Here is a 15,741-nt window from a genome sequence, read left to right as displayed (position 1 = left end):
CCTAGGAAGCTCAAGGCCCTGGGTTCGGTCCCCAGCTCTGAAAAAAAGAACCAAAAAAAAAAAAAAAAAAAAAAAGAACCAAAAAAAAAAAGAAAAGAAACTTCCTGGTCTGCTCTCCGACAAGGGCTGGGGCTACAGGCACACGCCACCTCACACGGCTTTTGTATGTTAGGGCTTGGAATCTGAGCTCAGGTCTTCAGGCTTGCACATCAAACACTTTACCCATTCCATAAACACAGCAACACGACAACAAGAACCACCCCCAAACTCTCAAGGGGCCAGCAAGATGGCTTACTGGGTATAAGACACCTGCCACCAAGCCCAACAACATGAGTTCAACCCTGGGATGAGCTATCTCTCCAGTCCCCTTAATGAAGGTTTTGTTTTGTTTTGTTTTGGTGCCCAGACATCTTTCCAGTCACTTCACTGAGGCCTGATTCCCACTCGGGTCTTGGTGACTCAGTACTGCTCACATGGGAACCTAAGGGAGTTCATCTTTTCTTAGAAGACGCTCCCTCCAGTCACCCTGGAGGGACCCTGTCTTAGTTCCATGGCTCTGCTTTCTTGTCTGTGCTGCTTCTGTTCATTTCTGTGTTCAAACGCTGAACCTCCCCAAAGCATCAGAACATCAGAACATAGCTCCCTCCTATCCAGTCTCACAGCTTGAAAAATCAGTCAAGAGGACCAGGAGTTCTAAGACCAGCCTTGGCTATATAGGAAGTTGGAGGCCAGCCTGGGCTACATGAGACCTTATCTTAACAACAACAACAGCAACAACAAGTTAAGAAAGGAAAACATCATTGGACATTGTTTCTTTAGATTCAAGACCTACATATACAATCTGGACAAATCTTTGGTGGGTGGAGGAATGGAATATGCATGGAGTTCAGAAAGCAACTTGTGAGATCAGCAACCTGTGATTCAGATCTCTCCTCCAACCATATGACCCCAGGGATAAAACGCTTGCTGGCCTGCTTGGCACAAGGGCCTTTACTGGCTGAGCCATCTCAAGTCTTTGAGAGAAGCTGACCCTTCCATACTTAGAGGACTCCAAAGTGGCCAGGGAAATTAACAGCTAGGGGACTAAAGAAGGGAAAAATCATTTCTGCTATCGCCTACTTTAGGAAAGACAGACTGGGTTTTATGTTTAGTCAAGTCCCGCTTTTGAGATCAAAAGTCAACATGCTTCCAACAAGTGTAACAAAATGGGGCATCTTTCTGTCTCCCTTCATAATAACCTCTGGGTCCTGGGAGTCCCCTCTCGAGCTCCTGACCCGCTCCACTGTGATCCCGACACTTTTCTGGTTTCTGAAGTCACCATGTCATATATCACACCTGAGGACTTGAAGCTAGAACTAAAGATGAGAGACAAAGTCTTTCTGGGTCTGGGTTACTTCTTTTGAAAGTCCATCCACTTACCTGAAAGCCCAGAATTTACACTGTTTACAGCTGAACAGTACTCAGTGTGTAAATGTAACCCGTTCTCATCATCCACTCATCTGCTGACGGACATTTGGATTGTCCCTGTTTCCTGGCTATAATAGATAGGGTGGCCACCGACACTGCTAGAGGAGGGGCAAGGGACCAATAATACCAAGCTGGTTGATAAAGCCTCAAGGAATAATCCTCCCTCCCTCCCTCCCTCCTTCCTTGCACTTTTAGCATGATAAAACAGATAGTTTCCATATTTAATCTGTTTGGCGTTCTTTCACACCTATTGGATCGGTGGTCTGCCATCTTTAATATTGGAAAGTCTTAGCCATTAGTTGTCAACATTTTTGTCCCTTTATCTTTTCCTTCTTCTGACAGTCTAGTGACAATTATGTCATCAGTTTGAAGAATTTCAGCTGATACATTTCCAGCGGAGTGTGTCTTTCTGTGGCTGTGCTCAGTAGGCTGAAGATTCTTTTGAGCCTCGGGGGTCTTCCCAATCCTTTGCTTACTACTCATCTGCTTGACACTTCCCACAGCAGCCCCGAACACTTCAATCACACTTACCTTAGTCTATGTCACAACCATGTCATTCCTGCAGTGTGTATCCTCCTGCTGCGGAGGGAGGGGAAGCACTCTAATTTTACACCTCAGCCTCACACTGGACTGCCATGAACATGTGGCCCTCCCTTTAGCCTCTTTAGCAAGACAAGACAAAGGGTGTTTAGTGGCCAGATGCGCTTTCCTGAAGTAGGTCAGGTCTGCAATATCCTTTGCCTAGGAGAGCAGAGCTCTGTGATAGGCAACGCTGCCCACTGTGTTCCAAATGAGTCGAGCCACACGCTCACCACACACCCCCACACGCTCACCATATACCCCCACATGCTCACCACACACCCCCACACGCTCACCATAAAAGCGCAAGAGCTTAGTGTTCATGTTTAGCTCGTCTTTCACATGAGCAAATCCTGTTGAGTTCACGACTACTGCTGTCTCTCCAGTCCTACCATCTAAGGCAGGGGAAGGGGTGTGAGCACACGGAGGACTGATGGTTCCCTGGTGAACAGTTGTAATCTGCAAACACTCAGACTCCATGGTCAGTTGATAACCAGGCACTTCATCTCCCCGAGAGTTAGCCAGGCTTGCTGGGGACAGGGACGGCCCAAAGAGGACCCTAAGGAGACCCTTCCAATCTGCAGTGAAAAGTTAATTCTCTGTTGTCTTCAAAAACATGTTGAGGAACAGGATGCAGAGGCAGCATTTCATACACTTCACACGACTTTGTATGTTACATGAAGCACAGGCCCAAGGTAAAAAAAAAAACAGAGAAGAAGAAAAAACAGAGGAAAAAAAGACGGTCTAACCAAAACCCCAGAACCTCACATATTACAACTGAGAATATTTACATAAGGGTCTTATGTGGACAAAGCATGAAATTTGAAAATTATTTTTACATCTATAAATATTAAGTATGCTTATAAAACTAGACTTAGAATGAAGCCTGTCAGAGAACAAAGTATACAAAATGACAATTCTTTATTAGTACTTTGGTAAAACACTGTTTCCATTAAAATGATGCCTGCTATTTACGACAAGCTGCTGACCACCACCCTGAACTCCATATAACAGTCCAAACTGAAACAGTCATAGTCATACTGCATAATTTTTATCTGAAAGAGATTTACCTATGTAAAGTCAACTCAAACACATAAAACTAATGCTAAAAACCCCTCTGACCAACACCCTTAATTCTTGATTTTAAAGATACATTAGTGCCTTTTTGCTCATCAAATAATACTGTAAGGAAGACAACACTAACCATTATGTAAAGACTGGCTCGTGCATTGAGAGAATGAGGCCCTGTGGAGAACATTACTGCTCAGAATTTGGGACACTCACTGCTTCCAACCAAAACCAGATACTAACTCGACAGTCATGAAAGGATTAACATGGGCTGTAGGTTAAGACTGAACAATGAAATTGCATATAGCTACCAAAGGGAATAAAAAGGGCTTTTCATTCCAAAATGTATTAATTAATGTACTAATGTATTAATGAAATTAATTAATGTATTAATGAAATTAATGCCTATGTTAACCATATGCAAACATCACAGGGTAAAGAACAATAATATCATAATGTTAATTCCCTAGAACATCTTAATTCTGCATGATGCAAACACATTAGTCTAGTTGGCCAACAGCCTAACAAGTCTACTGTGGATGGCAGACACTAAACGAGTAGCGAAACAGGCAGAGACGACTTCCCTAAAGCAGTAAGGAGAACACATCTCCAGCTGGGCATAGCAGCAGTGCCTCGGATCAAAACACTTTTGGAAGCTGAGGAGGAAGCATCAGGAGTTCAATGCCAGCCTGGGCTACACATGGAGACCTGTCTCAGAAAACCAAAGGGGGGACACGCTGAAGTAGGAGAGTGCCTGACAGACATGTGCAAAGCCCTGGGTTCCATTCCTAGCACCACACACACCCAAAACCCAAAACCCACACACAAAGAACAAGAAGCATATGTCACGTTGTGCTAACTTCAGATAACTCGGACTGAGGATGAGGCTCAGTCACAGCCCTGGGTTTAAGAACCAACACTGGAAGTCAGGCAGAGCCGTCCAGTTCTCAGCATCGGAGGAGCAGCAGCTCAGGCTCATTCTCGGCTACACAGCAAGTTGAAAACACAGACAGAAACAAGACCTGGCCTAAGACGTCACTGCTTCAAAGATGATTTAAATTAAGGGGTTGGATATGTAAGCTCAGTGGTAGCGTAGCTGTCTAACGTAAGCAAGGCCCCGGCATTAACCCTCAGTACTTCATCAAACCTCCCACGAGAAAACAACTGCGGTACATCTGCTCATGTGAGCTCTGCTCATGTGAGCGCATACGTCCATCTTCATTCTGAAGTCACCTGAACTTCATACGTCATTAGTTGAAAGATGAGGCTAAATATCAAAGATATCACATGTGAAATAAACCATAGAAGAAAGCACACTGACTCTGTACCATTCCAAATACTGTATGGGCATGCGTGTTAATGTGGATTCATTGCGCATGCACGTGTGTGTGCAAGTCTGAAAGGTTTTAGAGAACACCTTGGGTATCCTCGGGAGCTATTCATGTTTGGGGGGGAAAGCAAGGAATTTCTAACTGGCCTAGGGCTGCAGAACAGGCTGGGCTAGTAACCCATATGGATGTCATACACAGTATGCTCCACTGCCATCGTGGTTTTAACTGCTACATGCTGTTATTCACTCATTAGCCCACTGCTAGGTCTCCAGGTTTTCAATGTGTGTGTGTGTGTGTGTGTGTGTGTGTTTTTCCTCTTCATTATTTATAAGTTTCTAGAGACTCTAATTGAAATGAAATATCTGAACCAGAACTGTAGGATCACTTTGCACTTTCGAAACTGATTTTTTTTTTCCTTTTCTTTTTTTCAGAGCTGGGGACCGAACCCAGGGCCTAGCAAGCGCTCTACCACTGAGCTAAATCCCCAACCCCGAAACTAATTCTTTTTAATTCTTCCAGTTAAATAATGTGCGTTCTCTCTCTCCTGTATTTTCTTAAGACAGGGTCTCATGTAGCCCAGGCTGGCCCTAAACTTTACTATGTAGTCAAAGCTGACCTTTAACTCCTTCTCGGCTCCCTGCTTTTATCTCCCAGGCACAAGGATTGTATGCAAGCACCATCAACCATTACCCAATGGTTTCAAGGTTTGAGTTTTTCATAATTCAATGCTCATGCCCTTTGGAATATTGTTTATTACGCTGTGGCACTGTTTATACCTAAATTTTCTTGAAGAGTCAGATATTCCAGAAACAAATGACCAGACCGTTGCTCTGCCAATTCACGGTTATCACATCTGACAAGCAGCAAGCTCCGGATCCACAGCTCTCTATCTGGGCTCTCTACAGCTTACTCATCCACCTAACTATGCTGTCAAATCCGTTTAAGTGGCTATAAATTTACATTATAAACAGTGCTACTTTAAGGACTAATTGGGTACTTAGAATATACTTATTAGAATATACTTAGGTTTTTTGTTTTGTTCTAAGAGAGGGTCGCACTAAGTAGCCCAGGCTGACCTCAAACTGTAGATCCTCTGGCCTGAACTCCAGCCGCAGGGATTACTCTAAGTATGATTGTACTATTCTTTTTCTAAAATTATTTGGGCAATCCTTGGCCTTTTTTATTTACTGAGACAGTCTCGCCATGTAGTCCAGGCTGGCCTCAATCTTGTGGTAGTCCTCCTACTTCCCACCCAATGCTGGGATTATAGGTAGGCATCCCGAGGCACAGTTTTCTCTTCTATTTCATGTGGATTTTACAATAATTTTATAAATACTATAGAAAAATTGTATGAGATTATTTGAAACTGTATTGTCTACAGATTTTCAGAACTGAAAATTTTACACTGGTGCATTTCTCTACATACACACTTTTCTGCACGTACTCAGGACCGCCAACTTTTCCAGAGCTCAGTTTGGCATCTCCACCAGATTTACTTCAAGTAAATCAGGCATAGGTAAATGAGAGGCACCCCTCGCTTAGCACATGGGGCGTTTCTCGCCTGTATGGCCTCTTTTATGTATAGAAAGAGATGCTCTTTGAGAAAATGCCTTCCCACACTCATTACATTCAAAGGGCTTCTCACCAGTGTGACTTCTCATGTGTATAACTAGTAATGAACACTGAGAGAAGGCTTTGTCACATTCGCTGCACTCATAAGGTTTCTCCCCATGAAGAGTAAGCGACGAGACTCGAGAAAAGGCTTTCTCACATTCATGGCATTTAAATGGTCTCTCTCCAATGTAGATTTTTTCATGTTCGAGGAGATTTTGCCTCTGACTAAGGGCTTTTTTCCACCCTGACTGCAATGATAAGGTTTCTCTCCAGTATGAACTTTCTTGTGCTCAGTCAGATTTGATTTCTGGCTGAAGGCCTTCCTACACACTGTACACGCATAGGGTTTCTCACTGGTATGAGTTCTCTGATGTCTGATGAGGTTTGACAACTGAATAAAGGCCTTCCCGCACTCAGTACACTCATAAGGTTTCTCTCCAGTATGTATTTTCTGATGGGTAATAAGGTTTTCTTTCCGGCTGAAGGTTTTCCCACACTCGTTACACTTATAGGGTTTCTTGGCCATGTGATTCCGCATATGCACAGTAAGGGAAGAACTCTGTGAGAGGGCTTTCCCACACTCGCTGCATACGTAAGGTTTCTCACCTGTGTGACTTCTCATATGTATGATAAACACTGAGCACTGAGAGAAAGCCTTTCCACACCTATAACATTTATAGGGCTTTCCCCCTATGTGGCTTCTCACATGCAGAGTGACAGATGACAATCGAGAGAAAGCTCTACCACACTCATCACATGCATAAGTTTTCTCCCCAGTGTGAATTTTCTCATGCTCAATAAGATTCTGCTTCTGGCTGAAAGATTTCCCACACTCCTTACATTCATAGGGTTTCTCTCCAGTGTGGACCCTCTCATGTTCAATGAGATTGGATTTTTGACTGAAAGCTTTCCAACAATCCTTTGCATACGGTTTCTCCCCAGTATGGATTCTTTGATGTCTAATGAGGTTAGACATTTGAATGAAAGCTCTCCCACATTCCTTACACAAATACGGCTTTTCCCCAGTGTGAATTTTTTGATGTGTAATGAGATTTTCCTTCCTGCTAAAGGATTTTCCACATTCTTTGCAGCCATAAGGTTTTCCCAGAGCATGATTTTTCTCCTGTGTGAGGTGGTCACATTTACGAGGGAAGCCTTGTCCACACTGATTACGTATAAAGGGTGAGCAACGGTCAGACAGTGTTCCACACTTATCACATTCAAAGTTCTCGCCTCCTACACAGGCTCTCTTATAACTAGGTATGTCTAAATTTCCGTCCAAACCCTTAGTAAGTGAATCGCAATCACAGAGGTTTTGTCTTAAAGGAACAACATCTAAGCTCAAAGGAGAGACTTTTGCAGCCCTTTTATAATCAGTGACACTTTCCTTAATCAGAGATTTCCTGGGTGTGGGTGTGCCTTTCCTCACCAGGGTTTCCTGTTGTTTCTCCATCTGTTCATCAACTTCCCAAACTTCTAAAACGGAGGACCAAAAATCATTACTTGTGAAATTCTCTATCACTATACTATTCAACAATTTAGAAATCTGAATCCTTATGGTGGGCCTTAGTCAGTCAATAAGAAACTAAAATGCAAATGCCCTCGTTCTTAAAGACTGAGAGGTTAACTCCTACCCGTAACATTATAGGGGGAAAGCCCAAAGCAACCCCAAAACCTGGCACTTGTAGGTCTAAGTAGCACTGACAGGGTTTTTTTAAAAACAGCATCCTTGATTATAAGAAAGAAATCAGCAAAGTGAATGGAATGAAAATGAGGGGTAAATGCTTAATAGACTAGGGTAAGGGGTAAAGTATCAGCAAGATAAAGTTTGTATTTGTGGTTAAGCATGGTGGGCCAGACTGAATGTGTATGCTTACTCCCTCCTTTTCCCAAAAGAATAAAGGGCCAAACGTTAAAGGCATAAGAAATACAAAGCAATATATAACAGACCAGATTTCAACAAGACAGTAGGAGATGAAGGACCGCTAGTGACAAGACAAGAATCCCAAAAACTCAGAGACAGCAGGCAGGTGCTCCTTTTGACCACTGCTTTCCTACATCACACCGAATGCTGGGCTAGTACATAAGAGAAGGAAACAGAAAAATGTACAGTTTGGAAAGGGGGGAACCACATTAATACCGTTTGCTCACAGACAGCAAGTTCATCTGTGCAGAAATATCTAAACAACAACAACAACAACAATGAAACCTGTTGGTGGCCATCATTGCAGGATGGCAGACACAGGGTGGCATGCAGGAATGAACTGCTCATCAGGGAGGAACAAGCAGGATTTGAAGTTCACACATGACTATTTTTATCAGTACTCCTCACAACAAAATAAATACAAATCTAATAACATATACAGAACCTGCAATGGGAAAAACATAAAAATCTTGACTTCTAAATTGAAGAATAAATGGATACTGTATGCTGATGGATAGGAAGACCCAAACTCCGAATGCTAGCTCTTAGACCATCGGACCTCAGACTTGTGAGTAAGCTCTAGCAGCCATACTGAGTGGAAGAGACGAAGGGAACAAGGAACAGAATAAAGACCCCAGAATCAGACTCAAATAACTACAGTCAGTTGGCCTTTGACAAAGGAGCATGGGTAACACAACAGGGCAGAGATGGTCTTCTCAACAACGTGTTGCAACAACTGGACATCTGCACCAAACCAACTGTGTCTAGACACAGACCTTACACTCGTCACAAAGCCAACAAACCACAGCACTAAGGATAAGCACAACGCTGTGAACAGGACAAGGCCAGGGCCATGGTGGGGGGGCTGGAGAGAGGGTGATAAGGGCAAGGGCCTGATCAATGAAAAAAAGCAAGCTGAGCGCCATTAGGACATCAAAACTTGAAGCTGGAGAGATGGCTCAGTGGTTAAGAGCACCCGACTGCTCTTCCAGAGGTCATGAGTTCAATTCCCAGCGACCACATGGTGGCTCACAACCATCTGTAATGAAGTCTGATGCCCTCTTCTAGTGTGTCTGAAGACAGCTACAGTGTACTTATATATAATAAATGAATAAATCTTTAAAAAAAAAAAAGACATCAAAACTTCTGCTCCGCAGAAGACTCAGGCGAGACGACAAGCACAGCCAGAGAGGACGCACAGCAGATACGGGAGAAGGATCATCATATGGCATACTCAAACAACACAGAAAACAAGCCAGGCAGTGGTGGCACACTCCCTTAATCCCAGCCCTTAGGAGGCAGAGGCAGGTGCACCTCTGAGTTCAAGCCAGCCTGGTCTATGGAGCTAATTCCAGGAAAGCCAGAGCAATGCAGAGAAACCCAGTCTTGAAAAAAATAAAGCAAAACAACCCCCAAACTCCAAACAAACAAACAAAAACCTTACGAGGGGAGGTGTGGCTGAACATGCCTGTGGTTCCAGGTGGCTCAGAACCATCTGTAAAGAGATCTGATGCCCTCTTCTGGTGTGTCTGAAGACAGCGACAGTGTACTCATATACATGAAATAAATAAATAAATCCTTAACAAAAACAAAGGATGAGACAGTTCAAACTATCCTTCCTAAACACAACCTCGTAAGTTGGCATGTGACTGGTGGAACTGCCCTCTGCCTGTCTGAGCATCAGACTCAGAACTAAAGAGGAACCATGCATGTTTCTTCGGAGACTAAAACAGGCAGCGAGCACCCACAGCTGGAAAGCATTTCTTGTTCAACCACAGGTACTTTCTTGATCATTTTTCGAGAAAGAACTCCCTCAAGAGCTCACTCCTTTAGGACTAACTTCTGGAAGCTTAAAAGGCAGAGTTTCTTTAGTCCTTCTCCGAATTTGATGAACCATTTACTTTCCTCACATAAACTCCTGACATAGCCGCTAGTCGCTTTCCTTGCTATAACTGGACCTTACTATACACCACTGTGTAAGAAAATGGCTGGGTCTCTAACCGAGGCAGGAGAAAGGTTTATTTCTGGAGAAAATGAACCAAAGAGGCTCTAGACTTAGAAGCAAGCAGATGCAGAAGGACTCAGGTTAACAAAAAGAGTAGGAGTGATTTAATGTTTATATACTGAATGCTGAGACCTCCAATCCTTTTCATTAGTGTCCTGCAGGGTGCTTGGCATGTGCCTCCAGGTACACGGAAGTTTAAAGAAAAGAACCCTAGGTGGTGGTATTTGGTTCTTTTAGGTTCTGATTTAACCAGTACAGTCAACTACTCAAAACAAACATGAAAATTTGTATTACCTTTTTTTGATCAATAGATAGGTAGTTTTCCTAAAAGCAGGGAAGATAAAGTGAGATTAGCCACTGTAGGATCTGCAATTTCTGTTGATTCTGGAGAAAACTAAACATGCATAGAAAAACACAAAGAAATTGGGCTAAGGAGATGGCTCAGTTGGTAAAGTGCTAGTCTTGCAAGCAGGCGGACCCGAGTTCAATCCTCAACACTCATGAAGAAACAGAAGGTTTTCTCTCTCTCTCTCTCTCTCTCTCTCTCTCTCTCTCTCTCTCTCTCTCTCTCTCTCTCTCTCTTTTTTTCTTTTTTTCAGAGCTGGGGACCGAACCCAGGGCTTTGCACTTGCTAGGCAAGCGCTCTACCACTGAGCTAAATCCCCAACCCCGAAGGATCTCTTTATAGCTCAAAGGTCAGCCAATTTAGCCCAACTGGTGAGTTTCTGGCAAAGAGAGGCTCAGCCTTAAAGGAAATAGGTGGCATTTCTGAGGATATTTGTCCTCTGTCCTCCACACACCATACAGAAATAAAAATAAACTGTACAAAAGGAAAACAACAGCTCCATGAGAGTAAGAGACACAAACCACAAGTTCTTTTTCCCCTCCATGAACTATCATAGAATCCTGGTAAATCTGTGCATTCTATATCAAAGCTCATTAATTTTCATAAGGTAATAATTATAAAAGCATTTGAAGATTAGATTGTCCCAATTAATTCCAATCCAAAACTGTTAGTAAGTATGGAGAGAATGTCAACTATCTAGTTATAACTTATTTTTATATATGCTTAATGAATGAGCCATATTTCCAATAAAAAGTATACAGTGACCCAGAGTCAAGCCCCCTCTAATGACTGTCATTCTCAGACAGCAAGTGCTGTCATCTTGTCCTGTGGGTTTCCACACCTGTGAGTGTCATCAACTGTGAGGCACAGACTACGTTACACTTGCTCCGTTAGGTCTCCCAGGGATCTTTGTAACTTTGCTGCCTCTACATACAAGCCAAACGACACACACAATGAAAGAAAGAACCTTTCAAAGTCCTGCAACCAACTCAGGAACCGATTAGGAAAACAAGACACAGGTTTCCTCTTGGAGGGGAGCGGGGCTTCACAGTTAAGTACTGGATACCAAAGTGTGAAAGCGGCTTCAGACTCCAATCCCTCTGGGGGAAGAAGAGTGGCAGGACAGGGACACTTACTGGGAACTGAGCTCAACATTAATTAATTGTTGAGCCCCCAGGTGAAAGGAAAAGATGCAAGAGAGTTCTACAGTTCTGGAGGCATTGAAGATAACATTCCAACACTGTTGTTTCTAGAGCTAAGCGTCAGATTAAGGAGATGAGCACAGATATATCAGGTAGGCACATAAAAGGAAAGTGTCCATATGTAACTTACAATGACCTGAACCTGAAGGAATGAGGGTTCTGAACTGCGAGGTGTCACGGGGGAGGGCCAGGGACGATAACATAAAGAAGACACAAAGTTGGAGTGAGGACTGTGAAAGCTATGGACCATGCCAGCATCGTTATTAGGCATCTTATACACTGCTTGCAGAGAAGCGGACAAAGCCAGCAGCAGACAGCTGTCACACAATGTGATGGAGTCAGCAGGAAGCTTCTCAAGGAATGTTGTACAGAGGAACACAGGCTATCTTGAGTGTGCACACAGAGTGTGCACAGTGTGGCCTTGGGAATGATAACCACAGCCCTTCCTGGGGAAAGAGTCTGTTTCCAGGAACTGAAATCTTGACTCCCTTGAGACCCTGGGCCCTACCTCAGCTCTTGTCAAGTTTACCCATGGGCAAGAACACAGATGTTACTGTTTCCTTGTCCTTCCAACAGAGTCTCTGAAGTTTTCAAGTAGCCTGGTTCCTAACAGTCCAAGGGAAGTTGAGAAAAGGAGTCATGCAAAACGCATTTTATAAAACAAGAAGAAATAAACAGTGAGTGAGACCTTAAGAAAAATCCAAGGAAAGAGAGAGGAGAGAGGAAAGAGGAAAGCTATTTCCAAGAAGGGTGCTTTATTAGATAAATAGAGCAGAGGTCTCCCTGATTCAGTATGGTGCATCAAACACATCTCACTCTATAGAAAGAAAGAACAGAATAGTACATCCTCATTGAAACTTTTAACTCCAGAATAGGGCTAGAGAGGTGGCTCAGTGGTTAAGAGCAGCTCTTCCAGAGGTCCTGAGTTCAATTTCCAGCAACCTTATGGTGGCTCACAACCATCTGTAATGAGATCTGATGCCCTCTTCTGGTGTGTCTGAAGACAGTGACAGTGTACCCACATACATAAAATAAATAAATCTAAAACAAAAACAAACTCCAGAATATAAGCAAAGAACAGAAAATGGGTTAAGGTAGAGAAGAAGTCCAGAGGTCAAGACTTACTTCTCTCAGATAAGATATCTAGGAAACTGAGTTCTGCCAAACATAGACATATTTTCCAACTCTGAGACCCAGGTGTGTTGACACAGTGGAAGGAGGCACCTAGCTGACTTCACATAGTCCTGACAAATGGCAGAGGAGGAACAACTGAGTAAGCAGACGCAAACAAACCTTACTCTGGAAAAACACGCTGTTGGCACAGGAGGGTGGGAGGGACCAGAAGATAAAGGAATCATAAAGATGATAGTCCCTTCTGCTTGGGACAATGGGTAACCCAACTTTGAACCTGATGGCATGGTCAGTGTGAAACACAAAGACTTTCTATCGGCTCAGAACATTTTTTTTTCTTTGTAGTAGATGCAGGAGAAAATACCCGGACAATGAGGCCCTGACAAACAATGAGAATCAGAAAACCACGCCATCAGATCTGTATAAGGACAGTACAGAAGCAAAACCCCAAAACAATCTCTGGGCTGACGGAGGTGGCTGCAGGTAGAACACTGGCGTAGAATCACATGTTGGGGAGAGTGTGTGTGATTCCTAGCACTGGAAACAACACTAACAAATGTGGGGAAGGAAGAAAAACAATCCACAAGTCTGAAGGACACTGAGCACACTTGGCTGCGTTTCTAAAGCCTTAAAGAAAGCACAACAAAGCAACTCCCCAGACATGAATCCCTGACTACTTGTGTGGATGATCAGGCCAAGTGATCTGAGGAGAAACGACTGGGCTTCTTTCCCAGCAACATTTAAAAGTAGAAAAACAACACAGAACTGACAAAGGCTCACAAGACACTACCCACAGTAATACATTGGGAAAGAAAATAAGGCTTAAGAATCTGTTACAGCCAACCTTGTCAAATGCAGTAATTCAGAAAGGTATTCTGCTGGAACTGGATTTACAGTGGTTACGAGCTGCCCATTGTGGTGCTGGGGACTAAACCCAGGTCCTCTGCAAGGCACACGCTGTTACCTGCTGAGCCATTCTTCTAGTACTCAAAGGTATTTTCCTACACACAAAATAAATTATAGGCTGGGATGTGGCTCAGTTGGCAGAGGATGTGCCCAGCATGTAAGGCCCTGGGTTTAATCTCCAGCGTCACATAAACCCAACACTTGAGGTAGAGAGGCAGAGGGATCAGAAGTTCAAGAGATTTCAAGGACATCATGGTCTCTCTAAAATCCAACAAGAAAGAAACGAAAGACCCATCCGAACACACACATGCTAACTTCTAAGATCCACACATAGACTTTGTTTTGTACGTTGTTAACAGGCCCAGCTTCAAACAGCATTTTATTTTCACTGCTATTACTATAAATGGACATTCTTTTTTTTATGTCCTCTTAGTTGTGAGGTATTCGTGAAAGGCATTAGTTTTTGTGTTACCTTCCTAGTACCTCACTGGATTCTTACACAACCTGACACACCTTCTCAATTGATCCTAGCATTTTCTAGGGATACAATCCCAACATCTGTAAATTCAAATGGTTTTATAATTTCATTTCTAGTTCTTTCAAAACTGTTTTTAAATTTTCATTTTGTATTATTTACTTCCCAAGGAGGCCAGAGAAGGTATCAGATCCCCTGAAAGTGGAGGTACAGACAGCTGTAAGCTGCCATGAGGGTGCTGGGAACCAAACTCAGGTCCTCTGAAGAACAGCCAGTGCTCTTAAGTGGTGGCCATATCTCCAGCCCCCTTTCAATTCTTAAAGAACTTGTGTTTTTTGTTTTTTTGTCTAATACAAAATAACAAAATAATAAATAACATACAGAATGTTAAAAAAGAGAACTTAGAAAGCTCCACTTCTCAAAGTAGACAGAAGACAGACAGATAGCTTGGCAAACTCATATATCCAGTATAGTCCTAAGAAAAAAATCAGCATGGTTTTTCCAAAGAAGACAGTTAAATCTAAAATACATATGGCAAAATAACCAGGAGAGCTCTGGAAACAAGGGAGTGAATGCGGCTGAGAGAGAGAGGACAAAGTGTAAAGGACGAAGGACACTGTAACGTGTATTTTTGGATGGTTTGCATTTTTTAAGCTAGTAGGCATTTGAGGAAGATGTGGATAAGTGGAAGGAGAAGCCACATTACTGTCTAAGGCAGGAACGTAACCTTCAAAACCATGGGACTAGTGAGGCCTGCGCAGTACAATGGAAGGCGCCACTCACTTCAGAACACAAGGTGAAGCCTTCCAGAGTGCAGTGAAGCCAAGGACTAAGACTGTGTAAGCAGATGAGCTGTGAACATGAAAGAGGTGGGGTGCAAGGATCACAGGAAGGTACAATGATCACAAGGTAAGCGGAGACACACTGGAAGGCGGGCACGCTGAACTCATAGGGATTCTGCCCTTCTGAAAGAACACAACTCCATAGGGCAGTCATCCCTAGAGTAGAAATGTCATACAATCTGACAAGTGGCATGTCACGCACACATCTCTCATTTAGAAGACTAGGGCTGTTCGGTCCCCAGCTCCGAAAAAAGGAAAAAAGAAAAAAAAAAAAGAAGACTAGGGCTGTTAGCGCAGTCTTGGGAAAGGGGAACGGGGCCCTCACTGAACTCTGTCACACGGCTTTGTCATTAAGAGCCATTCCTCACTCCCTCACCTGGAGAGCGTCTCCAAAACATCTCCTCCTCCAGCACCCACGGCTCATCTTCTTGCTCCAACTTGAAGATCACATCTGGTTTGGTGACATGACAACCTGGTACAGAAAACAGGAGAGAACTTGCATGTTAATGCTGGTGACATCTACAGATATGGGGCTGGATCCTGTGTTGAGGACTTAGGAAGGAGAATCAAGGAACTTGCACACTGACACAAGTATCTACCCTCAGGGCTGGAGCACACACAACCATGAGGGGAGGCTCCTCCAGCAACTCGGGAGGGAAAAGCAATGTCAGTGACTGGAAAGCTCTCCTTACCCACGGTCACTAGGTTGCTGTAGGTCTCCAGCATCACATCTCGGTACAAATCCCTCTGAGCAGGCTTCATTTGCTGCCATTCCTCCTGGGTAAGGTCCACAGCCACATCCTTGAATGTCACTGTTTTCTAGGAAAAAATTTCCCAATTAATCTGAAGCC

The 15,741-nt window shown here is 43.5% G+C and overlaps 1 protein-coding gene and 1 pseudogene across 2 annotated transcripts in view; both read right to left on the bottom strand.

Moving 5' to 3' along the window:
* Zfp568 (zinc finger protein 568) overlaps nucleotides 1–15,741 on the bottom strand; it is a 50,217-nt gene that overhangs the window by 20,274 nt on the left and 14,202 nt on the right. For both annotated transcript variants that reach the window (NM_001419981.1, XM_087564244.1), the window contains 2 exon segments: nucleotides 15,267–15,362; nucleotides 15,583–15,709. In NM_001419981.1, the coding sequence (NP_001406910.1) occupies nucleotides 15,267–15,362; nucleotides 15,583–15,709 (223 nt within the window).
* On the bottom strand, nucleotides 6,115–7,512 carry Znf568l-ps1 (zinc finger protein 568 like, pseudogene 1; annotated as a pseudogene).

Source organism: Rattus norvegicus, chromosome 1 (genome assembly GCF_021556685.1).
Source record: "Rattus norvegicus strain SHRSP/BbbUtx chromosome 1, alternate assembly SHRSP_T2T, whole genome shotgun sequence".
Lineage (NCBI taxonomy): Eukaryota > Metazoa > Chordata > Mammalia > Rodentia > Muridae > Rattus > Rattus norvegicus.
This window is presented reverse-complemented; position numbering and strand designations above follow the sequence as displayed.